Here is a 16,830-nt window from a genome sequence, read left to right as displayed (position 1 = left end):
AATGGGTGGAGCATTGGCTGGTCAGCAGAAAACAGAGTGGGAATAAAGGGATCTTATTCTGGCTGACTGCCAGTTACGATTGGAGTTCCAAGGGGTCTGTGTAGGGACAAGTGCTTTTTTACGATGCATGTCAATGATTTGGACTACAGTATTAATGGAATTGTACCTAAATTTGCCGATGATACAAAGATAGGTGTAGGAGTGGGTAATGTTGAGGAAACAGAGAGCTTGCAGAGAGACTTAGATAGTTTAGGGGAATGGGCAAAGAAGTGGCAAATGAAATACAATGTTGGAAAGTGTATGGTCATGCACTTTGGTGGAGGAAATAAACAAGCAGATTATTATTTTGATGGGGACAGAATTCAAAATGCAGAGATGCAAAGGAACTTGGGAGTCCTTGTGTAAGATATCCTAAAGGCTTACCTCCAAGTTGAGTCGGTTGTGGAAATGCAATGTTGGCATTCATTTCTAGAGGCATAGAATACAAGAACAGGGTTGTGATGTTGAAGCTCTAAAAGGCACTTGTGAGACCACACTTGGAGTATTGTGTGCAGTTTTGGGCTCCTTAATTTAGAAAGGATATACTGATATTAGAGAGGGTTCAGAGAAGATTCACGAGAATGATTCCAGGAATGAAAGGGTTACCAAAATGCGGAACATCTGGCAGCTCTTGGACTGTATTCCCTGGAGTTCAGGAGAATGAGGGGGGGATATCATAGAAACATTCCAAATGTTAAAAGGCCTGAACAGATTAGATATGGCAAAGTCATTTCCCATGGTAGGGGATTCTAGGACAAGAGGGCACGACTTCAGGATTAAAGGATGTCCTTTTAGAACAGAGATGCAGAGAAATTACTTTAGTCAGAGGGTGGTAAACCTGTGGAATTTGTTGCCACAAGCGCCTGTGGAGGCCAAGTCATTGGGTGTGTTTAAGGCAGAGATAGATAGGTTCTTGATTAGCCAGGGCATCAAAGAGTATGGGGAGAAGGCAGGGGAGTGGGGATAACTGGAAGAATTGGATCAGCCCATGATTGAATGGTGGAGCAGACTTGAGGGGCCAAACAGCCTACTTCTGCTCCTATAATATTCTGCAAGTTTACTGCTTCAAACTACATGAAGGCAATTGACATGAAATGGCTCACTGTCAATGCTTGGTTTCACTGAATTCTTTTGACCAGTTGAATAAATGAACACACCAATTTCTACTTACAAATTATACATCATTTGTTAACTACCATAAAGAAAATTTCAAATGAAAAGGAAAATCAATACCAGAACATATACAGATGCTGGAAATTGAAAGCAACGTACACAAAATGCTGAAGGAACTCAGCACGTTAATTTCCATAGTTCATCTATGGAAATGAACAAATATTTTGGGTTAAGACCCTTCTTCAAGACTGGAAGGAAGAACTATGCCAGAATAAAAAGGTAAAAGGCTAGAGTAGAAGGAATCTGATAGCATAGGAGAGTGGACCATAGGAAAAAAGTAAGGAGGAAGAGTACCGGGGGAGGCGATGGGTAGGTGGGAAGAGGTAAAGAGAATAGAGTGGGGAATTGAAGAGGGGAATTTATTTTAAAAACCTGGAGAAATTGATATTCACCCCATCAGATTGGAGCCTACCCAGAGTATAAAATGTTGCACTTTCACCCTGAGACTGGCCTCATCGCAATGGGAATTAAAATGTTGGGCCACTGTGAAGTTATGTATTTGGCAGATGGAACAGAGGTGCTCAACAAAGTGGTCCCCAAGGTGCCCAGGATATTTTTGATCGCGTCCACGATATGCTGAAGAGAAGGTGAACAGCCAGAGGTCATGGTACATATTGGTACCAACGACATGGGTAGGAAAAGGGAGGGGGTCCTGAAAACAGACGACAGGGAGTTAGGAGGGAAGATGAGAAGCAGGACCTCAAAGGTAGTAATCTCAGGATTACTGCCTGTGCCATGTGACAGTGAGTACAGGAATAGAATGAAGTGGAGGACAAATGCGTGGCTGAGGGATGGGAGCAGGGGGCAGGGATTCAGATTTCCGGATCATTGGGACCTCTTATGGGGCAGGTGTGGCCTGTACAAAAAGGACAGGTTGCACTTGAATCTGAGGGGGACCAATACCCTGACAGGGAGGTTTGCAAAGGCTACTGGGAAGAGTTTAAACTAGAATTGTTGGGGGGGTGGGAACCGAACTGAAGAGATGGAGGAAGGGGAGGTTGGCTCACCAATAAAGAAAACTTGGAGACAGTATGAAAGGGAGGATAGGCAGGTGATAGAGAAGGGATGCACTCAGACAGATGGTTTGAGGTGTGTCTATTTTAATGCAAGGAGTATTATGAATAAAGCAGATGAACTTCGAGCGTGGAGCTATGATGTTGTGACCATTACAGAGACTTGGATGGTGCAGGAGCAGGAATGGCTACTTCAAGTGCCAGACTTTAGATGTTTCAGAAAGGACAGGGAGGGAGGCAAAAGAGGTGGGGGCGTGGAACTGTTAATCGGAGAGTGTCACGGCTGCGGAAAAGGAGGAAGTCATGGAGAAGTTGCCTACGGAGTCTCTGTGGGTGGAAGTTAGGAATAGGAAGGGGTCAATAACTCTACTGGGTGTTTTTTATAGACCACCCAATAGTAACAGGGACATCAAGGAGCAGATAGGGAGACAGATTCCGGAAAGGAGTAAAAGTAACAGGGTTGTTGTGGTGGGAGATTTAATTTCCCAAATATTGATTGACATTTCCCTAGAGTGAGGCGTTTAGATGGGGTAGTGTTTTGTTAGGTGTGTTCAGGAAGGTTTCTTGATCACAATTCTATTTCCTTTACCATAGCGTTGAGGAGGGCTAGGAACAGACACGTTAGGGAAATGTTTAATTGGAGTAAGGGGAAATAGGAGGCTATCAGGCAAGAACTTGGAATGTTCTCAGGGAAATGTATGGAACAAATGTGGCAAATGTTCATGGGACATTTGTGTGGGGTTCTGCATAGATACGTTCCAATAAGACAGGGAAAGGATAGTAGGGTACAGGAACCGTGGTGTACGAAGGCAGTTGAAAATCTAGTCAAGAAGAGCTTACAAAAGGTTCAAAAAACTAGGTAATGATAGAGATCTAGAAGATTATAAGGCTAGCAGTAAGGAGCTTAAGAATGAAATTAGGAGAGCCAGAAGGCCTTGATAGACAGGATTAAGGAAAACCCCAAGGCATTCTACAAGTATGCGAAGAGCAAGAGGATAAGATGTGAGAGAATAGGACCAATCAAGTGTGACAGTGGAAAATTGTGTATGGAACTGGAGGAGATAGCAGAGGGTACTTATAATGAATACTTTGCTTCAGTATTCACTACGGAAAAGGATCTTGGCGATTGTAGGGATGACTTACAGCGGACTGAAAAGCTTGAGCATGTAGATATTAAGGAAGAGGATGTGCTGGGGCTTTAGGAAAGCATCAAGTTGTATAAGTCACTGAAACCAGACGGTATGTATCCCAGGCTACTGTGGGAAGCGAGGGAAGAGATTGCTGAGCCTCTGGTGATGATCTTTGTATCATCAATGAGGATGGGAGAGGTTCCGGAGGACTGGAGGGTTGCGGATATTGTTCCCTTATTCAAGAAAGGGAGTAGGGATAGCCCAGGAAATTAAAGACCAGTGAGTCTTCAGTAGTTGGTAAGTTGATGGGGAAGATCCTGAGAGGCAGGACTTATGAACATTTGGGGAGGCATAATATGATTAGGAATAGTCAGCATGGCTTTGTCAAAGGCAGGCCGTGCCTTACGAGCCTGATTGAAATTTTTGAAGATGTAACTACACACACTGATGAAGGTAGAGCAGTAGATGTAGTGTATATGGATTTCAGCAGGGCATTTGATAAGGTACCCCATGCAAGGCTTATTGAGAAAGTAAGGAGGCATGGGATCCAAGGGGACATTGCTTTGTGGATCCAAAACTAGCTCTCCCACAGAAGGCAAAGAGTGTTTGTAGACGGGTCATGTTCTGCATGGAGGCCGGTGACCAGTGGTGTGCCTCAGGGATCTGTTCTGGGACACCGATTTTTTGTGATTTTTATAAATGACCTGGATGAGGAAGTGGAGGGATGGGTTAGTAAATTTGCTGATGACACAAAGGTTGGGGGTGTTGTGGATAGTGTGGAGGGCTGTCAGAGGTTACAGCAGGACACTGACAGGATGCAAAACTGGGCTGAGAAGTGGCAGATGGAATTCAACTCAGTTAAGTGTGAGGTGGTTCATTTTGGTAGGTCAAATATGATGGCAGAATAGAGCATCAATGGCAAGACTCTTGGCGATGTGGAGGATCAGAGGGATTTTGGGGTCCAAGTCCATAGGACACTAAGCTGCTATGCAGGTTGACCCTGTAGTTAAGAAGGCATATGATGCATTGGCCTTCATCAATTGTGGGATTGAGTTTAAGAACCGAGAGGTAATGTTGCAGCTATATCGGACCGTGGTCAAAACTCCACTTGGAGTACTGTGCTCCATTCCTGTCTCCTCACTACAGAAAGGATGTGGAAACCACAGAAAGGGTGCAGAGGAGATTTACAAGGATGTTGCCTGGATTGGGGAGAATGTCTTATGAGAAGTTTGAGTGAACTTGGCCTTTTCTCCTTGGAGCGACGGAGGATGAGAGGTGACCTGATAGAGGTGTACAAGATTATGAGAGGCATTGATCGTGTGGATAATCAGAGGCTTTTTCCTAGCGCTGAAATGGCTAGCACAAGAGGGCATAGTTTTAAGGTGCTTGGAACTAGGTACAGAGGAGATGTCAGGGGTAAGTTTTTTTTTATTATTACACAGAAAGAGTGGTGAGTGCATGGAATGGGCTACCAGTGGCAGTGGTGGAGGCGGAAACGATAGGGTGTTTTAAGAGACTCCTGGATGGATACATGAAGCTTAGAAAGAGACAGTTATGGGTAAGCCTAGGTAGTTCTAAGATAAGGACATGTTCGGCACAGTTTTGTGGGCCGAAGTGCCTGTATTGTGCTGTAGGTTTTCTGTGTTTCTATGTAACAGTTTATCTCCAGCGGTGGAAACAGAGAGATCAAGAAAGGGGAGGGAGGTGTCAGAAATGGACCAAATGAATTTAAGGGCAGGGTGAAAGTTGGAGGTAAAGTTGGTGAAATTGATGAGCTCAGCATTGGTGCATGAAGTGGCTCATATGAAATGCGTAGTTGGGGCTCATGGGGATACCTGTGGCTACCCACCAAGTCTGGAGAAAGCAGCAGGAGCTGAAAGAGAAATTGTTGGGGGTGAGGACCAGTTCTGCCAGACAGAGGTGGATGGTGCCTGGATCAGTACAATACTCTTAAATGAGTTTTTAAGAAAAATGTGCTATATACTTCTAGGTTTCTTACTCTATGAAATACCCCTTTTCACGTCATCCAGCAAATGTTGTCAAGCAAGAACAAAATTTCAAGAGTTGTGCTCAGAAAACAGTCACACAATGTATTGAAGTTCTTACCCAATAGGAAAAGTGGGATTGTACTGAAAGCCACCAGCAGCAGGGGCAGGTGGCTGTGTTGCTTCTGCCGAAGGCAATCCAAACTGAAATACCTCATTTGTTGAATTAGTGGCACTGAAGTTAAAACTTGGCCTACTGTTTCCAAACTGGTAGCTGTTATCTGCAGATAGAATATTATTTTAAGGATAAATTATTTAACAAAATAATGCATTTTAGAAATGTCAAATACTTTCTGGATTACTAACAACACATGGTTTATCAGCACCAAGGAACAATCTAAAGCTTGTAACAAACAACGGTAAAAGCTTCAAGACTGCAAACCATTTTAGCAAAAATATTCTAGCTAAAATAAAAACTCAACTTTTATGAATTATCCTGGATTTAGATACAAACTAGAGAAAATCTGCAGCTGCTGAAAATCCAAGCATCACACACAAAATGCTGGAGGAACTCAGCAGGCCAGGCAGTACTAATGGAAACAAGTAAAATCTATGTTCCTTTGGCAGGACTGGAGAAAAAAAGATGAGGATTAGATTTAAAAGGTGGGGGGAGGGAAGAGGGAAACAAGGTGATAGGTGAAACCAGGGGTGTGGGTAGTGGGGGTGGAGTAGATGGATGGATGGATGAAGTAAAGAGTTGGGAAGCTGAATGGTGATTGGCTGGAGAAGAGAAAATCTAATAGCAGACAGAAGGCCATGGAAGAAAGGAAGTGGAGTGGGGGTGGGAAGAGCACCAGAGGGAGGTAATGGGCAGGCAAGGAGATAAGGTGAGAGGGGGAAAAGGGGATGGGGACATGAACATCGATTTCTCCAAAAGCCTCCAACCTGATGGCATGAACATCGATTTCTCAAACTTCCAGTAATGTCCCCCTTTCACCATTCCCCATCCCCTTTTCTCCCCTCTCCCCATATCTCCTTGCCTGCCCATTGTCTCCCTCGGGCTCCTCCCCCTTTTCTTTCTTCCATGGCCTATTAGATTCCCCCTTCTCTAGCTCTGTATCTCTTTCACCAATCAACTTTCCAGCTCTTTCCTTCAGCTCTCCTCCTCCCAATTTCTCTCCCCTCCTCCCACCTTTTAAATCTACTCATCTTTTTTTTCCCCAGTCCTGCCAAAGGGTCTCGGCCTGAAATGTTAACTGTACTTTTCTCCCCCCCATAGATGCTGCCTGGCCTGCTGAGTTCCTCCAGCATTTTGTGAGAGTTACTTTGATGAAAACTAGTTCAGTTATCAGGTTTGCCAATTTACAAGCATCACAATGGGCAGATTAGAGCAAGCAAAAGCCAACCAGAACAAAGCAGGCATTGTGGTATCATGAGAGCATTTTGTTGCAGTTAGGACCAAATTACACCTTGGGTGCCTGTCTCTCTGGTCATCCCACCGTGAACCACCTTCCTTGCACATGGTTTAAAAACCTTCCTGTCCTTTGCTCTCCCAAAACACCAAATTACCCATAAACGGGCAACACAAAATACCATACAACAGACAGAAAAATCGATACATGGCTCCTACAACACCTAGTCAATTAATATTCTTCATCTGTTACACTCTGAAGCGATTCAATCTCACTACAATGACCCACGTTCTTTTCTGATTTTATTTCCCAACCCATATCACTTCCCATATATGAACCATTACCCAGTACTAACTGTGACCATTCTCAATGTTGCACTTTTAGGCTTCCATTGTATTCCAATCCACATTATCCATGCAAACAACAGGAATTCTGCCTGAAACGTCGACTGTACCTCTTCCTAGAGATGCTGCCTGGCCTGCTGCGTTCACCAGCAACTTTGATGTGTGTTGCCACATTATCCATGTCCTTTTCCACACCAAACCCTGCACATTCTGACCTCGCTGACCCCATTCTTGTGTAATACTCTCACTTCACAATTTTCCTCCAATTACTGTAGCTGTGCTGTATTATTTATTGTGCTTTAAGTACTTTTGACTTTGCAATTCAGAAACACTTCAATTCCTGTGGTTTTCCTTAACATGCACTTCTCTGACAGTTTTATTACTCAATCACAAACATTCTTTATATTAGCATTCATTTGATTTAAAATGCACTTTTTGTGGAGAGAAACAATTGAAAGTCAGAAACACAATATAAATGGGTCTTTTAGTGGGTAGCAGGTAGTGCCTAATGGGATGCTCCAGCTTAATGAAATACAGGGCTCCTTGGTTTACAAACGACGTGACATGGGAAGATATGACTAGTAGTAGCAGCGTAATATTAAGAATACTAATGGTTTCATGACAGCTTTAGGGTAATTCTCCAATGAAATAAAAGAATTGAAGTAATACAATAGGTGTGAAGTTACAGAAAATGGACATTTCTGAATGGAGAAACCAACTTACACTTTTCTGGAATGGAACTGTTATGTAACCTGGGGACTACCTGTATGATACAGTGGAGAACTTGTTTTACATCTCCATGTTTATAGCTGACACAAAGCTAGGAAAGAGTATTAACTTTCAGGGGGATGCAAGAAGACTTCAAGAGGTTGGGCATGTGAGCAAATGCACGATGGCTGCAGTTTAATATGCATAAATGTGATGTTATGGGCTTTAGTCTAGAAGCAAAAGTATCATGATCTATGTGGTCAAATAATGGATGAAGGGAAGTTGCAGCAAGACCACTTGTCCTTGCACGATGGAGTACAAATCTCACTACCAAAAGATTTAAGTATAGGATCAAGGATATCTTACTACAACCGTACAGCATATGGAATTTTAGTTTCTTTATCCAATGAAGAAATTCTTGGTATCAAGGGAATACCACAAAGGCTTATATGACCAATTCCTAGGATGGTAGGACTGGATGGAGAGATTGGCTATATTCACTCCAGGATAGGAGAATGAAAAGGAGATTTGACAAATTTATCAACTGTTAACAAGAACAGTCACACTAGATACTGCGAGGAACTGTAGAATTCAGCTGTAGACTATAGTGTTGGAGAATTCATAACCAAACACCATTTACTAAAATGATATATTTAATTTGCTATTTTATTCCTTTCTTAAGAACAGCAAGAATCCCCTGATTTTACATAAGTGCACTTTGACTATAAGTATGCCTTACAAACAACTTCGCAATGCTATAAATCTTGTTTTAATACATCCAAATGAAGCTCACTACTATAGAATAGCGTATGTTAAACATGCAAGCAACTCACTGCATTACTTAATAATATAGTCTCAACAGTTTGTTACTTAGTCATGGTCAAACTTAGACCTTACTGAATTGGCATTTACTTACTTGAGGTAGATGAAGTGGAGCCAAATGTGGACTGCTGTTTGGGTAACTGCCCTCCAAACAGAGATGGTTGATTATTAGTAGACTGTGAACCAAAGGCAGGCTGCTGACAACCAGTTGCAAATGCAAGAGCAGGTGTAAATGTAGGAGTAGAGAAACCAAGGGCAGCAGATGACTGGCTGCTGCTTTGTCCAAATACAGGGACTGGGTTTTGAGTACTACCAAAAGTTGGGGCATTTGCTGCAGTTGTAGAACCTAATCCAAAGGCAAAAATGGAGTTTGAGGAGCCACCTGTAACCAGAACAAAAGTAAGCTGCATTGCACTAAGTTATAGTTAGCAATTGGACCTATAACTAATTAAGTCATTCCAGTTATTATCATGCATCATTCTAAAATATTATCTTAAAATAATCTATAACTGTATGTTGGGAAAAGGATTTTTAACTTTCTGCGCTATATACAAGTATGACTTTTAAACCAATGGGAACTTTACTGACAGAAATAAGGGTTAGCTGAGGCACATCCTGTCACTCAAAAAACTACATTGAATTACTGACTATACCAATAGAGCTTCAGGAACAAAATAAATCTAAAAAGCACAATATCACACAATCAATTGTGGTTAGTCATATTCATTCTTAGTAAGAAAATGAAACCTGAACCACAAATTGATTTGTCCCAATCTGTTCTCAAGTCCCTTCCTAAAATGAGTAGGGGACTGGTGAAAAAGGACAGACCAAATTTTTTTCCCCTTTAGTAAATATAGTTTTTTACGACTGCAAAACACTGCTGGATTCCAAGAACTTCAGCCACTGCAGCTCTACCCCAGTGAGCTACTTGTTGTTCGGAGTAGCCGGACTGGGTTCAGAGGAGCTGGCCTGGGTGTAGACCACTTTGCGGCCTGCTACTTGAAGGCATCAGTGTTGGCCCACAAAGGAGGTACCTGTCTTGAATGTTTCTCTTGCAATTGCAAGACCCTGCAGCCATTGACAATGTAAGATGGCGCAAGCCTCTGCCCTTGTTTGGTGGTGTGACAGGTGGCGGGGAAGCTGCGCAGTCTCAGTTGTAGTGAGGACTAGGTCTCAAGCTACAGCTTTGTCTGCTGCTGAAGCCCTGGACAGCAGACACCTGAGGCGGTGCAGCGTGGTGTCTGTGCTTGGTTGGGGGCTAGCCTCTCCCATTGGTGCTGCCCTCCAGTGTTCGATCAGTGAAATGACAGGCTGGATTGTGTGTTTCTGCACACTACTGGGAACTGTGCCATGAATTTATGGGACATGTTGCTCAGGGTCTTGAGCTATATATGTATTTCTTTGTGTGTATTTTTTTTACTCGCTATATTGAATGTGCTATGTATGTTTCACACCTTGGCCCCAGAAGAATGCTGCTTTGTTCAGCTGTATCCAGGTATGGTTGAATGATAAACTTAATTTAATTTGCCAAATATCTCTTAACTTTTTTTAAAATCATGGCTCAGTTTGATGGTTATTACAATAGGATCTTCCAATCTCTGATCACAAAGTTACTCTTGCTATATGTAAAACTTCAGAAATGGGAATTGTTTATTCAAATAATTCTAAAATTCTAAGGATCTTTATATTGTACAAAAATAATCTTCAATTTGCCGATTAAGTTTCTATGCCCTTAAGCCTAAGAGCAGTAGGTTACAATAGAGTTTGAAAAGGTTTACCTGCGGAATTAGAAGTTGTTGTTGTCGCTCCAAATGTAAAGACAGATGTTGTTGCAGTATTATTGCTGGGTGCTGAGCCAAATGCGAATGGTGCAGTTGGGGCTCCTGTACTTGATGTACTGGCAGCCGGTGTAATTTCCTGTGAGCCAAATAAAAATGGCTGGGTTGCAGGAACAGTTGATTCAGAGCTGCTTCCAAGGTTACTACCCATTACAGCTCCAGCCGATCCAAATAAAAATGGTGTGTTTGTGGGTGCAGAACTACCAAATATGGTTGAAGACGTGGCATCCCCCACATTTGTTCCAGCAGATGTGGAAGAACTGTTACCAAATATGCTGAAAGGTGGCTTTGTAACACCTTGTTCTACAGCATGGAGGAAAGAAATAAAATAAAGTTCAACTCAAACTAACTCAACTACTTTTTCACAACTGTTACTAAGTTGCTCACACAATTGAGATGTAACAATACAACACAAAATGTAATTATTCTGATGGTTTATAACTAAAACAAATCAAAACTACATACAACACACATTTTATTCCTATACATGCACCTAAGTATGCTCAATTTAAACAATTAAGTAACACAGAAGTTCAGTTAATAGATCCTCTGCCTCAGCTCCATTGACCTGGCTGCAATTCTGCTCCATTTCTGTGTTGCATGGCTTATTACCTTTGGGCTACAAGTTTTCTACAATAAGATACTACTAAAATTACCAATGTTTAATGTTAAACCCAGATAAGCAAGAATGTCCTAATGCAATTAGTGAAGAAACATTTAGAGCAACTACTGTTGAATTAGCATCAAAAACTGGGTTTAGTCATCAAAAAGCAAAATTGGCCATACTGATGTAAAAAAACTGTTTAAGATCTCCCCCAACTCGTGAGGCTCCACACATAGCCGACCACTCTGATCTTCTAGGGGACCAATTTTGTCCCTTACTACCTTTTTACTCTTAATATACTTGTAGAAACCCTTCGGGTTTACCTTCACATTATCTGCCAAAGCAACCTCATGTCTTCTTTTTGCCTTCCTGATTTCCTCCTTTAGTATTTTATTACATTTTCCATACTCTTGAAGTACCTCATTTGCTCCTTGTTGCCTATACCTGCTATACACCTCTCTCTTTTTCTTAACCAGATCGCCAGTATTGTTATCTTTCAATTTCTTAATTTGTCTTTGGTCTTTCTGGAGCTAATTGGAACCCCCTTCACAGTTGAGGATATTCCCTATTTCTAATGGTCATAATGCAACCTAAAGCTTAAGAGGATATGATCTGTACTTGTCCTGGCCTATACATGCAAGACTGGCAGGATGGATTTGCCAGCTTCTGCAGAACTGGAGACATCTGTCTGGGAAGCTAGTTGGCAGCTGCATTTCTTGCAAATTGTCCAGGTTATAAATACCTCACCGGAATGTCATGTTGTCATAACTTTGGGTGTACCTGTACTCTCTATTTCAATTTGTATGAACCTGTAACAACAATTAGGAGGCAAAGAGTCAGAATAAAGGGGCCTATTCTGGTTGGCTGCCAGTGACTAGTGGTGTTCTGCAGGGGTTGGCGTTGGGACTGCTTCTTTTCATTTATATGTCAGTGATTTGGACGATGGAATTTATGGCTTTGTGTCCACGTTTGCAGATGATACACAAATAGGTGGAAGGGTAGACAGTGCTGAAGAAGTAGGGAGTCTGCAGAAGGATTTGGCCAGATTGGGAGAATGGGCAAAGGAGTAACAGATGCATATAGTGTATGGCCATGAACTTGGTAGAAGGACAAAAGGTGTTGATTATTTTATAAATGGGGAGAAAATTGAAGGCAGGAGTGGGGGGGGGCAGAATCTCATTGAAATTGATCAAATATTGAAAAACCTAGATGGAGTAGATGTGAGAATGTTTTCTATAGTGGATGTCTAAGGCTGGGGGCAAAGCCTCAGAATAAGGCCATAAGACATAGGAGCAGAATTCGGCCATCTGGCCCATCTAGTCTGCTCTGCCATTCCATCATGGCTGATCTTTTTTTTCCTATCTCCTCCTCAACCACCCCAGTTCCCAACCTTCTCCCCATAACCTTTGATGCCATGTCCAATCAAGAACCTATCAACCTCTGCCTTAAATACACCCAACAACCTGGCCTCCACAGTTGCATGTGGCAACAAATTCACCACCCTTTGCCTAAAGAAATTTCTCCGCATCTCTGTTTTGAAAGGGTGCCCCTCTATCCTGAGGCTGTGCCCGCTTGTCCTAGACTCTCCCGCCATGGGAAACATCCTTTCCACCTTTACTCTGTCTAGGCCTTCCAATGAAATCCCCCCTCATCCTTCTGAATTCCAGCAAGTACAGCCATCAAGCATTTTTCGTATGATAACCCTTTCATTCCTGGAATCATCCTTGTGAACCTCCTCTGAACCCTCTCCAATGCCAGCAGATCTTTTCTAAGATGAGGGGCTCAAAACTGTTCACAGTACTCAAGGTGACGCCTCACCAGTGCCTTATAAAGCCTCAGCTTGCTCTTGTATTCTAGACCTCTTGAAATAAATGCTAACATGACATCTGCCTTCCTCACCACCGACTCAACCTGCAAGTTAACCTTCAGGGTGTTCTGCACAAGGAGTCCCATATCCCTCTGCATCTCAGATTCCTGGATTTTCTCCTCGTTTAGAAAGTATTCTGCACATTTATTTCTACTGCCAAAGTGCACGACCATGCATTTTCCAACATTGTATTTCACTTGCCACTTTTTTGCCTATTCTCCTAATATGTCTAAATCCTTCTGCATCCTGTTTCCTCAACACTACCTGCCCCTCCACCAATATTCACATCATCTGCAAACTTGGCAACAAAGCCATCTATTCCATCATCTGAATCATTTATATACAGTATAAAAAGAAGTGGTGCCTACACTGACCCTGCAGAACACCACTAGTCACTGGCAGCCAACCAGGAAAGGATCCTTTTATTCACACTCACTGCCTCCTACCAATTAATTAATGCTGTAACCATGTTAGTAGCTTTCCTGTGATACCTTGGGCTCTTAACTTGGTAAGCAGCCTCATGTGTGGCTCCTTGTCAAAGGCCTTCTAAAAGTCCAAATATACAGCATCCACTGTCTCCCCATTATCTATCCTACTTGTAATCTCCTTAAACAATTCCAACAGGTTTGTCAGGCAGAATTTTCCCTGAAGGAAACCATGCTGACTTTGTACTATCTTGTCCTGTATCACCAAATACACCATCACCACATCTTTCTTCCCAACCACTGAGGTCAGGCTAACTGGTCTATAATTTCCTTTCTGCTGCCTTCCTCCTTAAAGAGTGGAGAAATATTTTCAATTTTTCAGTCCTCTGGCACCATGCTAGAGTCCAATGATTTTTGAAAGATCATTTCTAATGTCACCACAATCTCTAACGCTACCTCTTTCAGTACCATAGCGTGCAGTTCCTCTGGTCCGGGTGACTTATTGACCTTTAGGTCTTTCAGCTTTTGGAACACCTTCTCTCTTGTAACAGTAACTGCACCCACTTCTCTCCCTTCACAACACTACAACATCAGGCATACTGCTAGTACATCAAGGCAGAATAGGGGGATGTCCATTTAGACAGAGAAGGTATTTCTTTAGTCAGAAGGCGGTGGAGTCTGGAATTCATTGCCACGGATGGCTGTGGAGGCGAAGTTACTGAGTATATCTAAAGCAGAGATTGATTGGTTCTTGGTTAGTCAGGGCATCAAAAGTTACGGGGGAAAGGCAGGAGAAAGAGTTTGAGAGGGTTAACAAATCAGCTATGATGGAATGTTGGGAAGACTTAATGGGTCACGTGGCCTAGTTCTGCTCCTATGTCTTATGATCTTGTGTTGACTGTCCAAGATTGTCATGTCTTTGAATATCTCAAATGTTTACTGGTAATGAACCAAATTTAAATTATTTAATTAGAAAAAATAACAATGTATTTAAACTTTTAAAACATTAGAAAGAGCTTAAATTTAAATTGCTTAATTCATTTGCCGTTATTCAAGGACGTGAAATTTGACGATCTTCCTTTAAGTAGTTCCTTTCCATAAATACTTATAAGATTGCTGAAGCAGATAAAACTTGGTATACAATTTTGTGCCAGATTTCCCAGGGAAACTTTTTAGGAAATTGAGCATTCATATTTGCAATTGGACACCCTGACTTCTGCAAAAATAAAAGTGTTAATATAGTATTATGTATGTATTTTAAATGAATTTTATTGGACTTCTCAATGGTCTAACATTAAGTATTTGTTTTGTGAGGAGGTTACCAAGAAAGGCTGTAGATGTTGTCTACATGGACTTTAGTAAGGCCTTTGACAAGGTCCCAGACACTAGGTATCCATGGAGAGGTTGTAAACTGGATTTGAAATTGGCTGTGTGGGAGAAGACAGAGAGTGGTAGTGGTTGATTGCTTCTCAGACTGGAGGCCTGTGACTAAGTGGTGTGCCTCAGGGACCATTGGTGTTTGTTGTTTATATCAATGATCTAGATTAGTGGTCGCCAACCAGTCGATCTTTGAGACTTTCCCAGTAGATCCCAAAAAAAAAGAAAAAGAAATACACAAATATATTATGCCTGATAAAGCTTTTGATGCAAAAGCAAATTTTACCCCTAGACCACATATGTGAATCATATGTAGTAACTTCTACTTTGAAAAAGGACTACTCGACAACTTCATGTCCAACGGAGCAACTTTATCTGGGATGGCGAAACCTATGTGGCGGAGGGGCTTATACACACACATGCGCAGAAAAGACCGGAAGTAAAACCCCGCAACCCTGGAAACAACCTCTGTTTACAAACAGCTTTCCATAGCAGGATTATTGCTATATTACCATTATCCTAATTGGTATTAACTTATCTTTATAATGCTCACATTACAACACCTTTAATTCTAAGTTTCATTATTTAATTTTATTTCAACATGAAAAATAAATGAATAAAAATTGACCGTTGCACTCAGTGTGATGACTGGGGCTGAATACTTTCTGCTAGTTCCCTGAAATTTGGCTCATAACTACCGACAGCCAGCCTGTGAAGTGTCTGTCAGTAAGATAGCTCCTGTATTTAGATTTAATAATTTTCAGCTGTGAAAATGCAATTTCACACAGATAAGTTGACCTGAAGTAGCGCCCCCCCCCCCCACAAAATCACCATCTCTTAATCTTACTTTAAGCCCGATGTCATTTTGCAAATAAATTATTTCCATTTCAATATCACTTGGCACACTAATTACTTGCTGGAATTTGGTTGGTATCTGTTCTATATCGATCAGCAGAAAGTGGTTTGAAATAAGTGCAGCAATATCTTTCAGGACGTTTAACTCCCCAAAACACCGATTGAACTCTATTGCCAGTTTGTCTAGGTAAGCACAGTACTGCTCAGGGCGAAAAGCATTTTCTTTTCTTGGTGGCCTATAACAGTTTCTCCAAGTTGGGAAAGTATGTCAGCCTCCCGTTCTTCAAATTTGACATCCAAACATCGAGCTTGGCCTTAAACGCATTAACTGCGCTTATCATGTGGGGCAGGTGTTGGTCTTTTCCCATGAGATCATTGTTAAGTGCATTTAATTTAGCTGTTAGGTCTGTCAGAAATCCTAAATCCAGTAGCCACGCATCATCTGACAGTTCCTTGTGCTCCTCGTTTCTTTATCTCAGGCAGCAAGTCAACAAACCATTGCAGCACAGCACCCTCGCAAACCTCCTGACAGACTGAATATTTGAATGGACAGTTTGCTTGGTTAGACTGAATGTTGAATCTGCCACGTTTTTCAGGTGTTTTGTATTGGTAAGATGTTACTGAGACACTAGTATAAGTTTCAGGGGTACGCAAACTAATGACACCACTGTTTTTTTTTGTTTCCCAGTTCTTTTATGTTTGGGGAATGTTGAAATTTAAAGGGGGAAGAAGTGTCTTAATGTGAGCATTATAAAGATAAGTTAATACCAATTAGGATATTGGTAATATAGCAATACCCCCACTACAGACAACTGTTTGTAAACAGAGGTCGTTTCTGGGGTTGTGGGGTTTTACTTCCGGTCTTTTCTGTGCACATGTGAATAAGCCCCTCCGCCGCATTGGTTTTGCCGTCCCAGATAAAGTTGTTCCTTTGGACATGAAGTTTAAAGTAGAAGTACAAAAGTATGAAGTATTGTAATATTCTTAAAGAAAGTCAGCTATGGCCTGTTTGATATGCTAGTTACAGTGTTTTCTTGGTTGAATTAATTTGAAAGTTTGACAAAAGCATTTTATGTAATTCAAATACAATTAGCCCAAATAATAGGCCTCAAGTTGGAAGTATATCCTGAGTTGTTTTTTCTCTAAACGATTTGGTAGGTAGATCTTGCCTTTCACTAAGGCCGAAGTTGGGGATCTTGGGATTAAAAAGGTTGGCGACCACTAATCTAGATGATAAT

General features: G+C 41.7%; 1 protein-coding gene across 3 annotated transcripts in view; it reads right to left on the bottom strand.

Moving 5' to 3' along the window:
- Nucleotides 1–16,830, bottom strand: part of nup153 (nucleoporin 153) — a 73,514-nt gene that overhangs the window by 1,919 nt on the left and 54,765 nt on the right. For 2 of the 3 annotated variants that reach the window (XM_072283582.1, XM_072283585.1), the window contains 3 exons: nt 10,405–10,767; nt 8,721–9,008; nt 5,462–5,621 (listed from right to left, as the gene is read on the bottom strand). In XM_072283582.1, the coding sequence (XP_072139683.1) occupies nt 5,462–5,621; nt 8,721–9,008; nt 10,405–10,767 (811 nt within the window). The remainder of the gene's footprint in view (nt 1–5,461; nt 5,622–8,720; nt 9,009–10,404; nt 10,768–16,830) is intronic. The other variant, XM_072283584.1, reaches the window with a different exon arrangement.

The sequence above is a fragment of the Mobula birostris genome, chromosome 19, assembly GCF_030028105.1.
Source record: "Mobula birostris isolate sMobBir1 chromosome 19, sMobBir1.hap1, whole genome shotgun sequence".
Taxonomy (NCBI): Eukaryota; Metazoa; Chordata; class Chondrichthyes; order Myliobatiformes; family Myliobatidae; genus Mobula; species Mobula birostris.
The sequence above is the reverse complement of the archived record's forward strand: the minus strand, read 5'-3'. Positions and strand labels throughout refer to the sequence as shown.